Below are 19853 nucleotides of genomic sequence, written 5' to 3' on the forward strand. Positions count from 1 at the left end.
TACATAATAATTTTATAATTTGTACATGAAAAATTTTTTAAGAGGTAATTTTCTTTTCAAACAAAATGCCATTACCCATATGGCCTTTAACTTTTTAATTCAAATAAACAGTAAAGTTTCTATAAGTAAATTAGGAAAACCAAAATTCTAATAAAAAAAGTTTTAATAATATACACACTACTGCTTTTAAATAAAAGTAAAGCTAAAATATATAGGTTAACATTATTTATAGTTTTAAGCAAAATCTATAGGTTGTAGAAAAAGCTATAACAATAAAAATAAATTGTCATTGAAGATAAAAATATATTTTTTATTCTAAAATATGTTTCAATAATCTGCTTTGTTCACATATACATAAAGTTAAATGCTGATTTATAGTTTATTTTTTTATTATGCTATTTTTAAATATCAAACAAAATACTTTTTTAATAGTTTGAAAAGTCTTTAATCAGTGTTTTTGGTGTATATTGTTTTTGTTAAAAAAAGATTTTTTATTGTTTTTTACAGTTATATAACTAAATAATACTAGAAGAAAAATGGGTTGCTCAGCTAGCCAATCAGCAAAAGTAAATGAGCAAATCAATGATGTTAGTTTGTTTTTATACTACTATCGCTTTAAAATCTTTAAACCTAGTGCTAAAAACGTGCTATTTATGTTTGTATATTTAAGGTTAGTTATTGAAAATGCTGAAAAATGTATTAGAAACTATGTACCTAACCATATTATGGATAGTGCAGTATGGAAAAATCTAACTAAAACTTTTTAACTTCATTTAAAAAAAAATTAATTAATTCTTTTTAATCAATTATATCTAATCAATTCTATCTGATAAATGGCTTTTAGTAATTTATTAAACAGAAGATTAATTTAAGTAATCAATTATAATCTAACTTTTTTGATCTCAGTTATGAAAATGATAGTTAGGTAAAACTGCACTACAAATTAAAAATGTGTAAAATATAGTTGTAAATGTGTTTATAAAGTTATAAATACATTTGTAAAAATGCAAGAAACTTTTTACAAAAACCTTTTCTTAAGTAGTAAAATAATTTAAGTTCTAGAAAGGAATTTTAAATATAAAAATATTTTAGATATCGAAGCAAGCAAAAGCTTTAGCAACAGTTCATACACCTGCTGAGAACAAAACAAAAAGCAGGAAGTCCTCTTCATCATCCTCATCTTCATCTAGTGGAAGTGTTAAAAGTTACAATTTAGAGGTTTATTATAGATAAAATTAAAACAGTTTATTTGAAGTTAGATGTTTACAAAAAGTAAATCAAGATGTTTTTAAACTTTTTTTTTCAAAGATCATACATATATATTTTTTGATGTGAAATATACCATTTGACTTTGTTTAATTATATAGTTTTATTTTTATTAACTGAAATGCTTTAAAGTTTATATTTAACATCACACCCACATAGGGTAACCTAAACTCGTTGACAAGGTTGTCAAGTTTTTATTTTAAAAGTAAAATTAGCCCTTGATCAAATGTATAATTAGATTAATATTTAATATGTTATAATATACTGCAATATTATTGTATAAATTTTTATATATATTTTACTTAATTACGTAGCTTTAATACAAAGTAAAACTGTTATAAATACTTTTAAAGTTTTTGTTAATGAAAAGTTAGAATCTAAAATAACTTGAGTTCAAAAATTTACCAATTTTGTTTAAATATCCAATTGCTTTCTGTTACTATGTAATACTGTTATAAATACTTTTGAAGTTTTTCTTTAAAAGAATAGAGCTTAAAATAGATGAAGTTCGAAAGTTCACCTATTTTGTTTTACTATTCAATTCTTCACTATGCATAGAAGAATAATTTATATACACACTAGTTTTAATATCAGTCAGAAACCACGAAAAAATGTCAATCTCAATAATAAAAAAGGACATAACATATTAACATATTAAATATAAATCAACTATGGAGTTTACATTAAACCAAAAACCAACAAAACTCAGTATAGCATAGCTAGAGCTTCATTTAATGATAACAATATTATATTAATAATACAATTTCCTAAAATATTTCAAATTCTTTTACAAGTGAAAAATATCTTAATGTATCAAAAATTATTTTGCAAACATTATTTGATATATTTATTAAAATTTGTTAGTATTTTTAAGATCAGAATTTTTAAAATGGTTTTATCTTACTAAAACAAAAATAAGTTGTAAGATTATACTTTGATGATATAGATTTAAAACAAATAATTATATGTAAATTAAAATCTTCCCTATTAGTTCTTTGACCTCTTATTTTACAACAATAAGTTTTGTTTACAAAAGACATATATTAAATATAACTTTTTTTTTTGTTTTATTTAACTTTGGTCTAATCCAGGGTTTCCAAACTCATTTTCATAAGCAACTTTTTTTCAAAATTTTATAAGTTGTGGCCCCACTCATGACTAACCCCACAATAACTTCTATAAGTTTTGAATCTGCGGTAAATTTTGCATTTGAATTTTTTTTGCTCTTCAATACAAATTCCAGAATATCTAGTGTAAGTTTTGAACATCTGGTGAAACATATCTAAGTATCCCCATATGGTCTCTTTTATTGTCATTGTCCCCCTTTGGCCCCCTTACTTGCATCGATAACTTTGGGAAATCTTGGTCTACTTACTGTTTTCTAATATGAATATTTAGTTGTTTAAAAATATGTTGGATTGTTTTAGTGCTATGTTAAGTCCAGTAGTCTTAAATAACTTTTAATTAACATTGAAACTTTTAACCATCTATTTAAATTTTGAAATTCAGCTCATTCATTCATTTTGTATCTACGATGTTTAACAAAGTATAGCTTAAAAATGTTATCAAACATCTTCATTTTAAATACAACTTTTTGCAGCTGGATAAAAAGACAGTTGTGACAAAAGAAATAGTTCTTGATTTCCAAAAAATTACCCAACAAATACAAGTTTTGGAAAGAAAGAAGACTTCATACTTGTTAGAAAGCGCATTGAAAAAAGAAGAATCAGTTAATGAAGATTTACTTGAGCTAGAAGAAAAGTATAAAGTACTTCAAGCTAATACGTTAGTTAAACATTTTCACAAGTATTTTATTAAGTTCTTAAATATTTTCTTGTCTATATTGTTAAGTTATTAATTTTATAAATAGCTTATGTTTTACATAAAAACTATAGCTAAAAAAAAGTTGAAAAAAAATCTTATTTTTCTTTATTTTGTATTTGGAGCTACATTGTACAGTAATTTCTAAATGTTTTATTAACATTTTATTTTAAAGATTGTTAGCTTTATGAACTCATAAAAAAATTATTAACACTTAATAAATGATAAATTTTTAATTAAAGGTATTTACTACTATTATTTCATATTTAAATAATTGGCTTTAACTTTTTATCAAAATACAATTAGACTTTTGCCTTAAAAACTAAATCAAAAGTTTATAGAGTTTTTACTTATTAGTTAGTTTTTATATACGTATTGTTATGGTGTAAAAAGTAGTTATTGGTATCAAACTATGTTATAGTTTAAAAAAAGTTTGATTCATTAATTTTTACAAACATTGTAGTACTTTTTGAACTGATTAGTGTTTATTACCTTTTAAGTTATACAAAATAAAAAGTTGATTAATTCCATTGTTTTATAAATTCAGTGAAAAAGAGTATGCAGACGTTCTTAGTTTGAAAGACTTGAAGGAATCAGAATCATTTTCTCAATACTTTGGAACAACTGAACATTTTGATCAGCAGTTGTCTAAAGAAGAACAGGTACACTTATCATTGATCAGTTTTAAAAACTGTTTTAGTATTTTAATGTTAGTTTTCTAATGAAAATTAACTTTTTAGTTATGCACATATAAAACTGTGCTTATTTATTGTATGTGTTAGATTTTTTTGTTTCAGTGAAAAAAAAATTGTCGCACTTTTAAGTCTTACCTTAACTTCGGGTTTTTACAATTTTACTAGTGTGGGTTATTATAAGTAAAATTATTTTGTTAAAAGTGAAATTTTGCTGGTATTTGACTGTTGTCTGAATTCTAAAGTCAATATATTGAATAAAAAAATTACAAGTACATTTAAAAGTACTTTGATTTCTAGTCTTGATACATAATGACTAGTTAAGGGATTATTTATTATTCTATTTTTAACACTATTTTTATCCAAATGATAAATAAATTTTTAAATAAAGCTTGGCCTTAAGCTACTATATTATTCAAAAAATTTCAATGAGAGTTCCACAAAATTTTGTCTTAAAACTTAATTGCAAAACTTTAAGTATAACAAAACATATCACAAACAAAGGCATACTTAATGAAATTTTTGAATACTTTTCAGAAAAATACTGACTATTCTAAGATATATAAAAGCTTTACCAACGTCTGGCATCGTCTGTTATAAGTTATCGGTTAATGATTTAAAAATTTAAAGTTTAAAGTTTAGCAAAAATAATAGTGACACTCTTAGACTTTTGAATACATGAGTATTATTTTACTTCCTAGTGTTAGGATTAAAAAACCTTATTACAGTATTAGTTTCATGTTTTAAAATTTAGTAGTAGAGTTTTATATGTCGTTTCTTATAAAAAATGTTGAAAAAGACTATTTTTAATCATTGTTTTTTAAGTAAACTAAAAACTTTTTAATAAGTATGTAATTCAAAGAATTGATAGTTTTTATTTGTATAGCAACTGAAAAACACAAACTTATTTGCTGTGGGTGTTAAGGTTTTTGTGGTCTTAAGCAATTTTTAATCAAGATGCTCGTAATTTAAAGATCTTCAACCTAGCTAGCTGTTGCTTTTTACCGTTTTTTAATCAAACTATTATTTGAGATATAGGGATTCAAAATTGTAGGGTTTTGGGACCAAATTTAACAGGCATATTTATTTTCTAATATTTTTAAGATACTGTTCCTAAACTGTATAGTCTCAACTTCTTAATAAACAATCCAACTATAGAAATTTCATAAATGTACTTATAAGTAAATTTATATTTTACTAAAGAAAAAATATTTTTACTTTTGATCAGAAAATTCTTATTTTTTAATCTTACAGTAAAATTTTTCTTATAATGCAAGAATCGTCCTAAAACTTGAGGTCAATTGATTAAAAATGAAGGAAAGTATTGATAATCTCATTTTTAGTGTTATTTTTTTTAAATTTTGAGATATTTTTATCTTTCCACCAAAAGTTTTGCTAAACTGACTAATCTTAAAAATAAATCAAAGTTTTATGTTCTCTAAATATATTTTTCTAGTGCATAATTATTGATTTAAAACAAGGATCAATGTTAATTTTTGTAAACTAACATTTATTTTAATTATTTAATTTACCCCCTTTCGCCTTACTTTACACTCGGTAAGACTTAGTAAAGTATTAACGAGTTTTTTTAAATCGAAAACCACATTTTAACAATGTTCAAGTTAATGTATTTTGTTTTTAAATTTCCTTTAATTATTTAATACTTTCTCAACTGTAAAGTGTTCAGTTCACTTCACTGTAAAGTATTGCTCAAAATAAAAAGACATTTTCACAAACCATTTATATTTTCAGGAGTACGTGCAGGCGAGGAGTGAGGAGGAGAACTGTCACGTGCAGCTCTGTGACGTCAGAAAGGAGAAAGTGAAAGTGACGTCAGAGATAGAAGAGCTGACGATGGAGAAACAGCATCTGGCCGCTCTGTACGACAAACGCGACAACATACTGGGTATGTTACGTATGAATAAAAAAAGATAAAAGTTTTGTTAATATATTATTGATTAAATTTTATTATAGTCTTTAAGGAATTCCACTATACCTATGTTCGGACATATTTTATAAAACAAATAGTTATAAAATAAATAAAACGTTTTCTGGAAATCCTTATTTAACCTTGACTTTTATGAATAAAAAGTTAAGTAAAAAAAAACAAAATGAACTGTTTTTTTTTTGGTTTAGAATTTAAAATATACTTCATTATTAACTTATTTTTGTCAATTTTTTAAACTTTTACTTAATATAAAAAATGAATTGAACATTATTTGTAACTTTATGAAATATAAGAGTAATCAATTTAATTTAGTAGCCATAATTACTCATTTTTAATATTTAAATTTTTTTATATTATATTTTAGATATTTTTATTAGGTTCAAAGCATGTAAAGTTACACAACAGAATATATTAAGTAAGATTATATATGTCTTTTTTTACTTATTTTGACTAAGAATAAAAAAATATATTAAATAAATATTTAAAAAGAGTTATAAATGTTTCAAAAAAATGGCAATTTTTCACGTAAGAGACCCTAAAAATTAAATAAATATTTAATCACTCATTTTTCTAAAACATTTTTTTATGTTTTAAGTTGAACTTAAAATATGTAGTCATAATTTTAGACAAAATACAAAAAAATTTGACACATATTAGTTTTGTTTTAATTATACTAAAACGATCAAAAAAGTTCTCAATTTATTAAAAAAATATGTTCTAACTAGTTCAATTCTACCGATTTAAAAAAAAACTTCTGTCTTATAAAAAAAATCCATATAACTGTTATATTCCAAAAATCTTGTTTTGCTTGGATCGTTTATTAGCAAACACTATTTACAACTAACTTTAATTATACTTTTCATAGTTTATTTGGAAATTTGTCAAAAAAAAGCTTATGATATTGTTTGATTACTTAGTAGTGTCTAAACTAGTGGTTAGCGAAAATATGCGGTCCGCAGTGTGTTTTTAAGTATAAATTCATATTTTTTAAACAGTAAAATAATTTTTTTGAAGTACAGCTTTTATTTAAGCTTTCAACTTAATAACTACAAATTACCAGTGCTTTAATATGGCTTATTTAGTTTTTTTTTTGTTTAAAATAGTGGTTTTTAAATTTTTTATTGGTTAATGAAATTATTTTAAATATATGTTGCCATAGGTCAACTTTCTTTTAGAAAAAATGCGACCTATAAAATGCTGCAGACTCTTGTTATAAACTAATAAATATACCTAGTGTTGTACCTAACAAACTTAATTTCAATTTAATTTTTGTAAGAAAATTAAAGTAAGTTTTCAGACTGCAGAGGCAGCTCAAACAAGAATATTTAGAACTTTTAGTCTTTATAAAAATAAAAACTAAATATATTACAAAGCTTTGAGTACAATTTTCATACAAAATTAGTTGTATACTCATAAAAGTGTTTTTAGATAAATTTATTCATACATCTAAAGTTTGATTTACTTAAAAACAATGTAATTCTAAGTTTTGTAAATAAGGTAAGGTATTATAAATATTCTTAATTGGCAAAAAGTATTAAAATACTCTTAATGTTAAAAAAATTTTAGATGACATCTTTTACATGGGTGTTCAAACGTTAATCAGGAGTTTACCATAATTGTAACCTTAATAATTGTCATTTGTTGCTTAAAACTCTAGTATAAAATTTATGTTTTACTCATTCAATGGTATTAAATAGTTTCATATGTTTTATAATATTTAAAGTACAAAGCGTTTGTAAACAATCGTAGCCATGGGTGTTTCTACAAGTAGCTGTAATTTGATGAATTGATTTTATAAATGAGTGCTTATTGTTCTTTTGTTTGCTAATATTTTCTTTGTGGTGTTTTATAGTTTGAGTAATTTTGTTTTCATGGTTGCAATGGCAACTATTTAATCAAAATATATTTTGTTGAGTTTAATTTCTCTTTAGCAAACACAAAGTTTTATTTTTGGAAAGTTTTATTAAAATTACCATTGAAACATAACTTTTGCCTCTTATGAGATATAAATGAAAGTAAAATTTTGTCACTGTAACACTATTTTTATTTTATTTTACTAACATCTTTCTTGCCTCTTACCTTGTATTAATGAAATTAAAGAAAATAAAAACTAAGTAAAACTATTCTAAGTATAAAAAATATTATCACATTTAGTTTTTTCACATAATTAAAGTAAATATTTTCTGTAGCTCTTTTTAAAAATTTAGTTGGTAAATTATTCTTATTTATCAAAAAATGTAAAAAATAGTCAGTTTACAATAATATCCTGTTTCTTGTTGCTTTCTGTAAATGGTATTTAAATTTGTAAATTTATATGGCTAACAGTTTTAAAATCACTACGCTAATATTTAATTAAGTCCAAAAAAGTAAACTGTATAATTTTTTTGCCCTAAAAAGTGTTTTTATATAGATTTGTTGATAACATTTCTCAAAAAAATTTTTTTTTTAAAAACTTTGTTTCTCAAAATGCTTTACTAAATCTATTCAAGTGTTATGTTTATTAAAAAGCACTTATTGGTAAAAGTGCTTTTAAAGATTTACTATTGTCACCTGATCTCTTTCCTTTCATATATATATTTTTTTTAAATACAGTTATTCTGTTAGTTAAGCTGGTATCAAATTATCAAAGTTGTACAACAAACTCACAAACAGAGCGAGTGTTCGATGGGGAGTACGGGAGCAAGCTGGAGCAGAGTCTGGAGGAGGAGGGCGATGAGCTGGAGCACAAGCTCGAAAGACTCGAACTCGTGCTGCAGCAGTGGAGCCAGGCCGAAGTTTGTACAAGTTTATGTTGTTTGCTAATTGTGCTTCAAATGTTTTTGTTAAGTGGAATGAAAGAATAAACATTTTTCTTTATACTGTTCAGGTTTGTTATAATGATACTTAAAAGCACTGGCTCGATGTATGTATCTTCAAAAAAGTATGCAAGTGTATGGTTCTGTTTTTGAGGAAAATTGTTTATTTGGTTTTCACACATAATTAAGTACAAAACATAAATTTCTCTACATTACTAGTATAGTAAGTAGTCAATATTAAATTCAAAGTAGCTATGCTAAAGTATTTGGTGGTTGCAGCCGTTTTTTTTGAAGTATTAAAAATTTAGATATACTAGATTTAAATAGTTGTTTGAAGTATTTCAAATAAATTTTTGTAAAAAGTAAATAAAAATGAAATTTTCTCAGTTTTTTGAGGCTTGTTATCATTGTTCCATAAAAGCATTAGCTCGATCTATATGTAGCTTGAAAATTTATATAAGTGTATGGTTTTGTTTTTTACGTAATATTTTTTTAAGGTTTTTACATTCATCTTTTCAAAACGTAACATTTGTCATATAACTTAAAGTAGTCAACACTAAATTTAAAGTACAGTAATCTCTCGCATCTTTACGCACTCGTGACGTTACGCACTCTCGTTTAGTTACGCATTTTAGAATTCTAAATAGTTGAAAAAAATATAAATTTTATCTTTTTTAATATTGCACAAATTAGGTATATTGTATATTTTTAATTTAAAATATGTTTTTAAGTGCTAACTCACCTCTCTATATCTTAAGACAAAAAATTGTGTAGTATTATAAACAATTTCTATTAAACATTTTTCTTATATTTTATATATTTTGTTCCAAAGAAGAAATCCATTACAGCACCAAATGCATATTTTTGTAAAAGGCTATAGAAATAGATTTTAATATAGACACCACACCATTTCTTAGTTGTAAGCAAATGCTTAAGTATAAATTGAATTTGCTTTGTAGATTAGAATATAAATATTAAGTATCAAATAAGTCACATATAAATAAAGATAAAGACAAAATCTACTTACTATTAAATTAGTAAAATTTTTCTACAAGTTTTTTTATTTCATATAAATTAATATCCTTTTTTTTTTTTTAAATATATGTATTTATAGTTTTATCTTTTGTTTTCATATTTATAAATAAAGCAAAAAAATTGTTAAAAGTGGGAAAGTCCCAAGTCTGATTTTAATTAGAAGCAATCTCAAAAAACAGCATTATAGTAAGTATATTTGGTACCTCTCGTATCTTTACGCATTTTTTCTGTGGACACAATGTGCGTAAATAAGCGAGAGGTTACTGTATCCCACTATAGTTTAATTAAAATTTCAAGCCTTGATTCAAGCTGCAATAAATGCTTTTTTTAAATTTGATTCTTAATAGTTAGCTTGCTCGAACCATGGAAATTTTTGCAACTGTAAAAAAAATCTTTATAAACATGCAACAAATATTAACAGGCAACATGCGAAGCTGCGTGCAGGCAGCTGGATTACGCGTGCAGAAGGTGGAAGGATGTCATGAGCATCACTAATTCCAGGTATATGTTTATTTTGTAATCAGATAATTATATAGTTGTACCAGTAAACTTAGCTTATTACCAGTAGTAAATTTTCAAATACTAAGCACACTAAATTGTGAGAACTTAAAAAACTAAACAAGCTAATTTAGAAATATAAGTAAGATATAAGCAACATGACCTTCGGTAAATTGAATAAATGTTGTTAAAACCTTTTAAAAGATAGAATGATTGCACTATTAGTGTGTATATAAAATATTGTAGACGATATTTTTCAAATAACATATCTAATTTTAAGTAGAATAGTTTATCAATATTAGTTTGCCATTTTTTGTAGTTTATATTTAGAATAGACAAACTTCATGGTATTCACATACTTTTACTAATAATTTTATGACTGAAAAATGTATTTATTCTTTTAATTTTTTTTGTACTTTTAAACTATATATTGCCGTTTAGTTTTCGGATATAACTTTGTAATTCAAAAGTTTTTTGTGCATTTTTTGAGGTATATAAATGAATTGTTTTTTTTATTTTCCGTCAAAAAAGTATTAGTAAAAATATGTGTACACAATGAAGTTTGTCTATTCTAAATATAAAACACAAAAAGTAGCATAATAATATCAATGAGCTATTCTACTTACAATCAAATATCATCTACAATATTTTATATACACACTAATAGTGCAATCATTATATCTTTAAAAAGTTTTCAACAACATTTATTCAATTTACCGAAGGTCATCTTGTTCAGTTACTACAATCTCTAAATAATCAAGCTGTATAATTACTGTATAATCTTTAAAACGTTGTTATTACGTCACAGCTACGCGATGACGCGCATGCAGGCGATGACGGAATCGCGCAACCACTTGCTGGCAGCACAGAGGAATTTGGTGCAAGTCCACAAGCTGGTCAGCCCCGTGAGAGTTCCCTACTGCGACAAGAGTGAGGTTGTACAAAACATTCAATATTTTGCTTCTTTTTTAGCAAAAATGTTTTTTCTCTCTTCATTTTCTTTACAAGGTTGAACATTTAAATACAATTTGATATGCAAAGTTTATTACAGGGTATTTATTTTGTTTGAGTTGTTATTTTGTTACAATGTTTATGATATTATTGAAGTTATTATTTTGAAAACATCAAATGTTTATTACATTGAAAATTAATTTTTAATGTTTATAAACCAGGCAAATGAGTCTAAAAAACTGTTTTGTTTACCAAACTAGAGTTATTTCATTTCTCAAATTTGCAGACTGACACGCTGGGAAAGGCGATATCGTACATATTCATAGACGGCATGTCGCACGACAGACAGCACCACGCGTTGCACGTGTACAGGACAACTCAACAGAGGAGCGTCGTTCTGTTGAGGTGGATCACTGCTGTGAGTATGATTGTAATGTAGCTGTATTTATTAATAGTAATTAATTAAATATATGTAATACAACATGTAAGGGACTTTGTTGTTGTTAACTTTGTAATTTTAACTGAGTTTATAGGTTTTCTACTGAAAACTTAAGCGAATGCTAGTTTATTTTTTGCAAAAAGAATAGCAAATATTTTAATTATTTATTGTTATTAAATAGTTTATATACTTTGTATTATTATTAAACTGTTTGTTAACTAGATTAACTTGCTTTTTCGTGAAAAATATAGAAGTCAATCAAAACTTTAGTTAAGCATAAGTATACATTTGGTGTTTACTTGATGATAATATAACTTATAACTTGAAATTGATTTAAACCAATATGACTGCTTCTAATTTCTAGTTAAAATAAGATTTTCCATATCGTTAAATTATTAAACAAACAGACGTAAATAAACAAGTAAAATATTTTTTTTCAGACTAGATAAAATTTAAGATATATAAAAAAGCACTAATATTTCAAAAAGTTGGAAAAATGTTCAAAAAAACTATAAAAAAATATTTTGGTAGTGATTATTCAAATATACTTTTTTTTCCTGCTTTTTTCAGTTACTAGTTTGATGTCTACATGTTGTAAACGTGATGTCTATAATGTCCATAGTTTCTGTCATTTATATTAGCACTTTTAGTATTACTTCTTAAAAACCTTTAGTGGGCATAAATATAATATTTCTACATGGTTTTGATTTATCTGCCATTTTTTTTTCTGTTATCAATTTCAGAATCAATATTTTGCTTAATTTAGTTTGTACATGGCTTGTTAATTTTATACTGAGTGTAAAAATTTTTTAGTGCTTTTCTGGTTTTTTTTTTTGTAGTTGTTGGCATACTATCAAACTATTTATGTCAGGTGCTATTACTCCAACGTGAATAAAAATTTATCAACTATTTTTTTGACTTCAAAAGTTATAGTATAAATAAACTACACTTTATGAAAAAATATATTTTACCTGTATTTTTTTAATAAGTGTTTGAATACTATTACTTATTTTTCTTTGTCGTATACAACTAATTTTACCACAAATCTGAACTGTTTGTTCAACAATCTTTTACTATTTCTCACTTGTCAGTTATTGAACAACGAGGAGTTGATTCTAACTCGGTGTTTAATTGTTTGCAACACAACAGGTGAAAACGAACAAGATCTTGTCGGACGTGCGCCTCACCAGGGAAACGCACGCGGGAGTCAACACCAAGCTGAAGAAGGAGAGGCTCAGGCTGATGGTGGCGAGGGTGGAGCAGGAAACGGGAGAAGGTTTGCACCTGAACGTTGAAGGTTGGTTTTCAGACAAATTAAAGTTGAAAGCTTTGTACCTGAACCCAGATTGAGTTTTGCACCTGCATGGAGATTGTATGATTTGTAAATGAATTCAGCTTAAATGACTGTTACATAAGTTCAGGTTTGAAAGTTGTTCTCAAATGCAAGATGAAAGTTTGTTTTTAAATACAGGTTGAATGATATTAATACAAATTCATGGATTGAAAAATTGTACGTTAATGCAGATTTTTAATCTATAAGTTTATATCTGTACGTTCTTAGGTTATTTATACTGTATTGGTAGTTATGATAATAGTTATCTTATTATTGTTTTTAGAATTTTTCCAATCTAATAAATAAGTTTTGTATTTATTTATTTGAAGATATTATTACCAGAATAGTTAATATTATTCACGTGTCTATAATAAATAGTTTTTGTTTATATGTGTTCTTTGATTGGCCAAAAGTTAAAAATATAAGGTTGTCGTGTTTTTTGATGCTATTTTTTTAAACTTTGTAAGACTTCGATTAATTGGTTTGGTTTTTTATATAAGGTTTCAATATTAATTTTAGAAAAAAATTCAAGCTATTAACTTTAACGCTAAAATTAAAAGTTGCATAAGAATCAAATTAATCTGTGAATTTATAACTCAGAAGAAGAAGTTGTTGAAATGAAACCAGCAATTCCAGCAATTGTTGTCGTCGAAGCCGAAAAAATAAACGAGAGCGAACAACTAGATGAGAAAATTAAATTGGCTACTACAAGTTCTAATGTCGTTGCAAGTAACGTCACTACAACTACTAATGTCGTTTCAACAGGCGCTGTTTCGGGTAAACAAGTTTTAAATGGCTCAACCTGTGTCACTTCAACATTTTCTAACAATTCAGTTTTAATTGCTGGTAATTCAGATAGCAACGTTTTAATTGCTGGTAATTCAGCTAATGACGTTGAAAGTTTATCTAATGACATTTCTACAAATGACAATTTAGCAGATGTCTCTTCAACAGCTTGTAAATCATCTAATGACGTTTTCACTGCTGGTAATTCGGCTAATGACGTTGGAAGTTTTTCTAATGACATTTCAACAACTGACAATTTAGCTGATGTCTCTTCAAGAGCTTGTAATTCATCTAATGACGTTTTAATTGCTGGTAATTTAGCAAATGACGCAATTCTAACAGATGACACTCAGGCTGATGTCGTTTTAAATGAAGCCGTTAACGCTAATGATGACAATTCAACAGGTTCCGTTTCAGCTGATGCTAGTACTACTGTTGGAGTCGTTTCAACTGGTGACAATGTTGCTGATGATCCAGCTAACGTCGATTCAAATGATCTAACTACAGCTGATGGTGACATTGCAACAGATGCCTCTACAACTGCTGGTGTCATTTCAAATGATGGGGCGACTGATAAAGAAACTAACAATGTCGCATCACCTGACTGCGGGGACGGTGATGTAAGTTGTAGTTGAAGTAAACTTTCATACTTAAGTTAAGTTTATGAATACTTAATTACATAAGTTTTTTAATGAGTAAAGCTTTATTTAAAAAAAAGCTTTCATGTATCTAATATATAATAAATAATGAACTTCTTCGCACGATCAACAACAACAGCATCCGAGACAATCCTACGACCGGTTTCGTCCTAATTATCTAATTATTATAATTAGGACGAAACCGGTCGTAGAATTGTCTCGGATACTGTTGTTGTTGATCGTGCGAAGAAGTTCATTGTTTATTATCGATGGCATAAAACATCTCGACTTTGTTGATGATGGCCGAAATAAATACTGGCCAAATGAATCTAATATATCATTTTTATCAATGTCATTTTAGTTATCTTCCAAAGACAAAACTGTAGATAAGTTTTGTCGCAGAATAAAAGTAAACTTTTCTTCAGGGTACGAAATCGGTGGAGAAGTTATCAGAGGAGGATGTGGGAGATCTGGCGGCCGTGGTATTGGGAGGGGAAACCCCGTCACAAGAAACTGGCGAGAAGCTTCAGCAAGGGGAAAAACCCAAATCTTATGAAGAACTCGCTCCGCAGCCGACTAAAGAAGAACTTTTCGGTTTTATTTAGTTTATTCAATTTTTTTTTACACTGATTTGTTCTTGTTGTTTAAATATTGATTAAATAGTAAAAATTTTTCTTTAAGTTAAAAAAAATTCAAAAACCTTCTTATGGCACTTTTCGAAGCTGTGAACAAGAAACTTGTTGTAGCATGACGTCAAACTGACTTTTTTCTATCAAAAAACATTATTTGAGTTTTTTTAGCTGGGAGACGTGTGAACGACATATTTTGAAAGTTTTTTTTAGGAGATCTCGATTCGATCATGGACGTGTACCGGGACCAGCAGGAGACGCTGATGAGGGAGCGGGAGGCGGCGAGGGAGCGGCAGCAGGAGAGCTTCCAGGAGAAGCTGCGGAAGAGGAGGAGCAGAAAGATGAAGCAGCAGGCGGCGCAAGTGAGTCGGATGAAAAAATAGTTATCTGATAAAAAAAATGTTATGATAAACATTTTGTTATGAAACTGCTAGGTTTTTGTTTGTAAGAAATTCAACTTGAGTTATAGCGTGAAGACTCTTTCAAGCAGTGCAAGTTAAATTTTTTTCAATAATGTTACAAGACTGTTTAGTTTTAAAAGTTGCATTTTAGCCGGTAGCCGTTTTTGTTTTGTTTATAGCTTTTTATTTCTGAAAATAGTATAAAACTGGTGGTATTTCAACTAAGTAGAAGCGTTTAAACAAGTTAAATTTGCTTTAATATAAAACTTAAATAAAAGTACTTAACATTTTTAACAAAATGTTCATACGTTGTTTTATTTACAGATTTTTAAAGTTTCCGAGAAAAAAAATTCTCTGCTATTTCTGTAGCTTTTAATTTATTTATACACGAAGTTGTACTTATAATTTTTTATTATTAGTATGGCAATATAAATTAATCATCGTTTTTACAGAAAAAGTTTTATCAGCATTCACCACGATTGCTTTGCTTCTTTAATAAGTTTAATCTTAAATTATAAAAGTCATCTTGTATTTAAACTTTAAATTTAAAAAAACATTCAGCGTGCCGCAAAAGATTCACGCAGAAAAAGCATAACTTCCATGGTTAGCGATGAATAAACGACTTCAATTTCAAGGTATGCGTGTTTTTATTTGTTTTATAAAATAATTAAAGTGTGTAGTACAATTTTACAAACAATAATATAAGACTGTGGTTTATGTTGCATTGAAAAAGTTTAGTTTTGATAATTAAAAATTGATAGCTTTGTTAGCTTAATATTTTGCATGTATCTTTTAAGCAGATATTTTAATTTTACAACTTAATGTTTGTTTCAATATTTTTAAAAACTGAAAAGTAATAGTTTAAAGATTTTTATGAAATGAAAACTTACCACAGTTTTTAACAGAATATTGCACATTCCGCATTTATGATCATGTCTTATCAGTTTGAAACCATTTTGCAACAACTCTCTACACAACTGTGAAGTTCTATTTACTACCTATAAAATCACTGTGGATGTATCGTTACTGTGTTTGCAATAATCAAGTTTTACTTTGCAATTTCTATTAAAAAAAGTTTGTAAATAGTTTGTAGTTTATTGCAATTATGTATATATCAAAAGTGTTTTTAAAATCTTAATTTTGCTTTTTTTTTTTGCTTTAAAGTGATTACTATACTAAACTGGTAAAAGTATTTAGTTCTGTAGCTGTAAGATATCATCTAAACCTACTACTAGTTCTGTTTTTATAAACATTATTTTTTACAAATAAAATCTTTACGGTTGTAACTTAAACAGATTTTCTACTTAAAAAAAAAGTCGTTTAAAAATCGTATGTATTGTAGTTAGAAATACAGTACACTACCGCTTAAGTACGCAAATTGAACCCGACCAAAAAGTGCGTACTTAGCATGGGTAGTGCGTACTTTTTGAAGACATAGTATAATATGAACTCAAGTTGTTTGTTTTCTTTCTTACAACTAGCCATTAAATAATTAATTCAAATAAACAAGTCTTTTTATTTTAAATAACATTTAATACATAATTCTAATCTGCAAAACTTTTTATTAGATTTTAAAATGATTTATTTTGTCTATAAAACGTTTCTACATAATTAATACATACCATTAAAATAGAAAGTCAATGTCAGTCAATGGTATAGAAAAGAATATTAAGCCATATTTTGTTTTGTTATAGGTAAAGTACCAAACTACATTATGTTTACCAAACATTTTGAAAACATCAATGTGTGTACATCTAAATTAAGTTATGACTTAACTATGTTGTATTTGTAGGTTTTTAGTTTTGTCATGTAGATTTATTTATTTGTTAGCATTACAGCTCAAATATCATTATTCTTTTCACTTTTCTGCAACCACTACATAAGTATTTAGTTTATTAACATTTAATAATAGGACTGTCACAATTTCATGCCACTTAGACTACTAAGGATTACTCACCCTAGTTTAAAATTTGTGAAAGTCTTAGGCTAACTCAGCAGGTTGGACATTCTACCTTTCTTGATAAGTGCGTACTTAAGGCGTGATGCGTACCAAAAAAAGTGCGTACTTAAGCGGTAGTCTACTGTACTTATACTTTTTATTTTATTTACTATGCAAGCAATTTACTGCATAAGAGTATTGCTGATAACAGTATGCCATAAAAAACTTTGAAGTAAAAGAGGTACTGTTTTTCTTGTTGAGAAATAAATTGAAGTAGTACCTAAAAATATTTGTGTGTAACTTAAATAGCTTTTAAGATGTTATGGTTTCAAAAACTAACGCAATATTAGTTTAAAAAACACATACTTTTTTCACTTAATGCTTTTGGAAAAAATTTTGATTAAGCATTTTTACTAATAATTCGTAATTTAAAATAAACTTTTTTAAAACTTTTTATCTTGTATTTTTGTATTCCTAGAAAAGTTTTCAGTTATGAAATTAGTTGGTTAATAAATGTTTTTAGTTATCTTTCTGAGTAAAAATACAGTTTTAATTACGACAAGAGACAAGTTTAAATGTTATTAAAAGAAGATTTTATATAACGATTATTAAACCACCACTCATATTTAAAGTATTTATTAACGTATTGAGATTTTAGTATTTACAAAATCTTAAGAATAGTACAGCAAAACATTAACACTAAAAAAAATCAAGTGATCTATTGACTTTTGTTCAGTTATAAATTTGTTTAACTTAGCTTTTGAACAACTATTATTTTTACAGTATAAAGCAGTTTTGTAAAGTATTGCAGCTGACTATTTTAAACAGTTAATTTATAGCAATAAAATAACTTTTAAAATTTTACTTTCTTTTTACCATTATTATTCAATTGACAAAGCTTTAATGTATTACTTAGATTTGGAGCTTATTAATACTTTTTATAAATAAGTAATAAATACATAAAAAAAACCCACGAAAAAATCTTTTTGCATTCTTCTGACTCATAGTCATTATAATAAATTTATATAAGTTTAATTTTATACAAGCTACTAAAAAATACTTTTTTAGTTTAGGTAAAATATTTTTTATAAAAGTCTAAACTTTATTTTATAAGCTGATGCGGTGTATAAATACAAAATAGTTAAAACTATTTATTTGAAATAAAAATTTCTGTTAAAAGTGTTTTATTAAAAAAATCTATCTTGCTGTACTAAAGATCATTTCCTCAACTGTATTAAAAAATATATTTGATTAGTTTCGAACACATGTTAATATGAAATAAATTAATTTTAAAATTGCAGTATTTAAGACTATAAACAGAATACTATACTCACTTTTTCTAGTGTATGTAGAATGAAGACTTTATATATCTAACATGTAACGTATCGTCATGGACAAGACGTTAAAAGGTATTCAAGTAATGTGCAACTCAATAACCGAAACGTTTTTTCGTGCACCAGGTCCTAGGACCAAGTAATTTAGCGCCTTAGTGTCGTTCAATAAAAGTAGTAATTGATAAAATATTTTTCAATTATTCAATTGGTGTCTGTTTTTTCACCGAGGTAGTTAAAAAAACTTCTCAATACTGAGACTTACAAGTCCACCTGACATTTAAAGAAAAAAACATTTTACGATAACACTTTACGATTAAATATAAGACTGTTTGCGTTTTAACTTTTTCATTTGGTTGCCACAAAAAGACTAAACAAAAAAAATGTTTCTTAATCATTCGTATAATCAAGCCTAAACTAACAGAAGCCTTCCTATGGTTTGATAGAAAGCACGTACAAACTTCATGAAAAAATGATAAATAATCACCCAATACTAATTAGGAAAGTTTTATGACCGAACATCAGTATCTTGTAAGGATATTAATAAGAAGCTGCAGAATGGTGTGTTAACTCACGAGGCATTAAATTTAAGATTTGTCATAAGTTTAACAGCAAATACAAATAAAAGTGTTCCTTCTGTTCCCTCGATATATGACGCAGTTTAAATTCAAGTGAGCTATCGGCCGCAGTTGTAAAGTTTTGGAACTTTCAATTCATACATAATACAATTTTAACATTATACAAATGAGGTGAAGTAATGATACGGCAGTACATAAATAACATCTAAACTCCTCTCCCTAACCCAAATTACCCAAGTATGTTAAAAATTAATGAAAAAAAAAGTTTTATTAAGTGAAAACAATAACAAGTAAAATATTAGCCAATCAGAAGCGCATTAGGTTTTTAAAAAGTAGTCAGCTGGATTGCAAGTATCATAAGCACTGTCCAATCATAAGAGGTTTATTAGGAACAGTATATTAATTTAACCGTGTAGTTGCAAACAAAATATCACTTGTTCTTTAGGCAGAGAATTCTTTTTGAAAGCGTTCAAAAAACGACCATCACTCACAAAAAAAAAATTAAGAGCATATTGACTAAAAGCACATATTTAAACAAAATAAACACCGTTTTATATGTTTTAGTTTCAAAATATTACCTCTGCAACGACAGGCGTTTTCAAGGTTTAACTGAGTACATGTTACAACGTGTGTAGTTATACTTGTCTCTGTATTAAATAATATCAAAAAAAAAAGTTGTATCTTTTATTTTTACGAACAACCTTGGAGGCATAATTTGTACACTTACAGTTTCAAAGCATAATAATTAAAAAAAATATGTGAAAATTTTAAAA

The 19853-nt window shown here is 26.4% G+C and overlaps 1 protein-coding gene across 1 annotated transcript; it reads left to right on the forward strand.

Annotated features, from left to right (window-relative positions):
• Nucleotides 1-508: 508 nt before the first annotated feature.
• LOC145828446 (uncharacterized) lies at nucleotides 509-17344 on the forward strand. Its single transcript, XM_082936205.1, has 15 exons — nucleotides 509-587; nucleotides 1093-1218; nucleotides 2867-3051; nucleotides 3635-3749; nucleotides 5532-5685; nucleotides 8380-8501; nucleotides 9979-10058; nucleotides 10864-10990; nucleotides 11293-11424; nucleotides 12595-12742; nucleotides 13379-14184; nucleotides 14628-14796; nucleotides 15045-15193; nucleotides 15794-15867; nucleotides 16138-17344. The coding sequence occupies exons 1-14, from the start codon at nucleotides 537-539 to the stop codon at nucleotides 15848-15850; spliced, it is 2421 nt and encodes an 806-aa protein (XP_082792331.1). The 5' UTR covers nucleotides 509-536; the 3' UTR covers nucleotides 15851-15867; nucleotides 16138-17344.
• The last annotated feature ends 2509 nt before the right edge of the window (nucleotides 17345-19853 follow it).

Source organism: Thalia democratica, chromosome 2 (assembly GCF_965202585.1).
Source record: "Thalia democratica chromosome 2, ktThaDemo2.hap1.1, whole genome shotgun sequence".
NCBI classification, from domain to species: Eukaryota; Metazoa; Chordata; class Thaliacea; order Salpida; family Salpidae; genus Thalia; species Thalia democratica.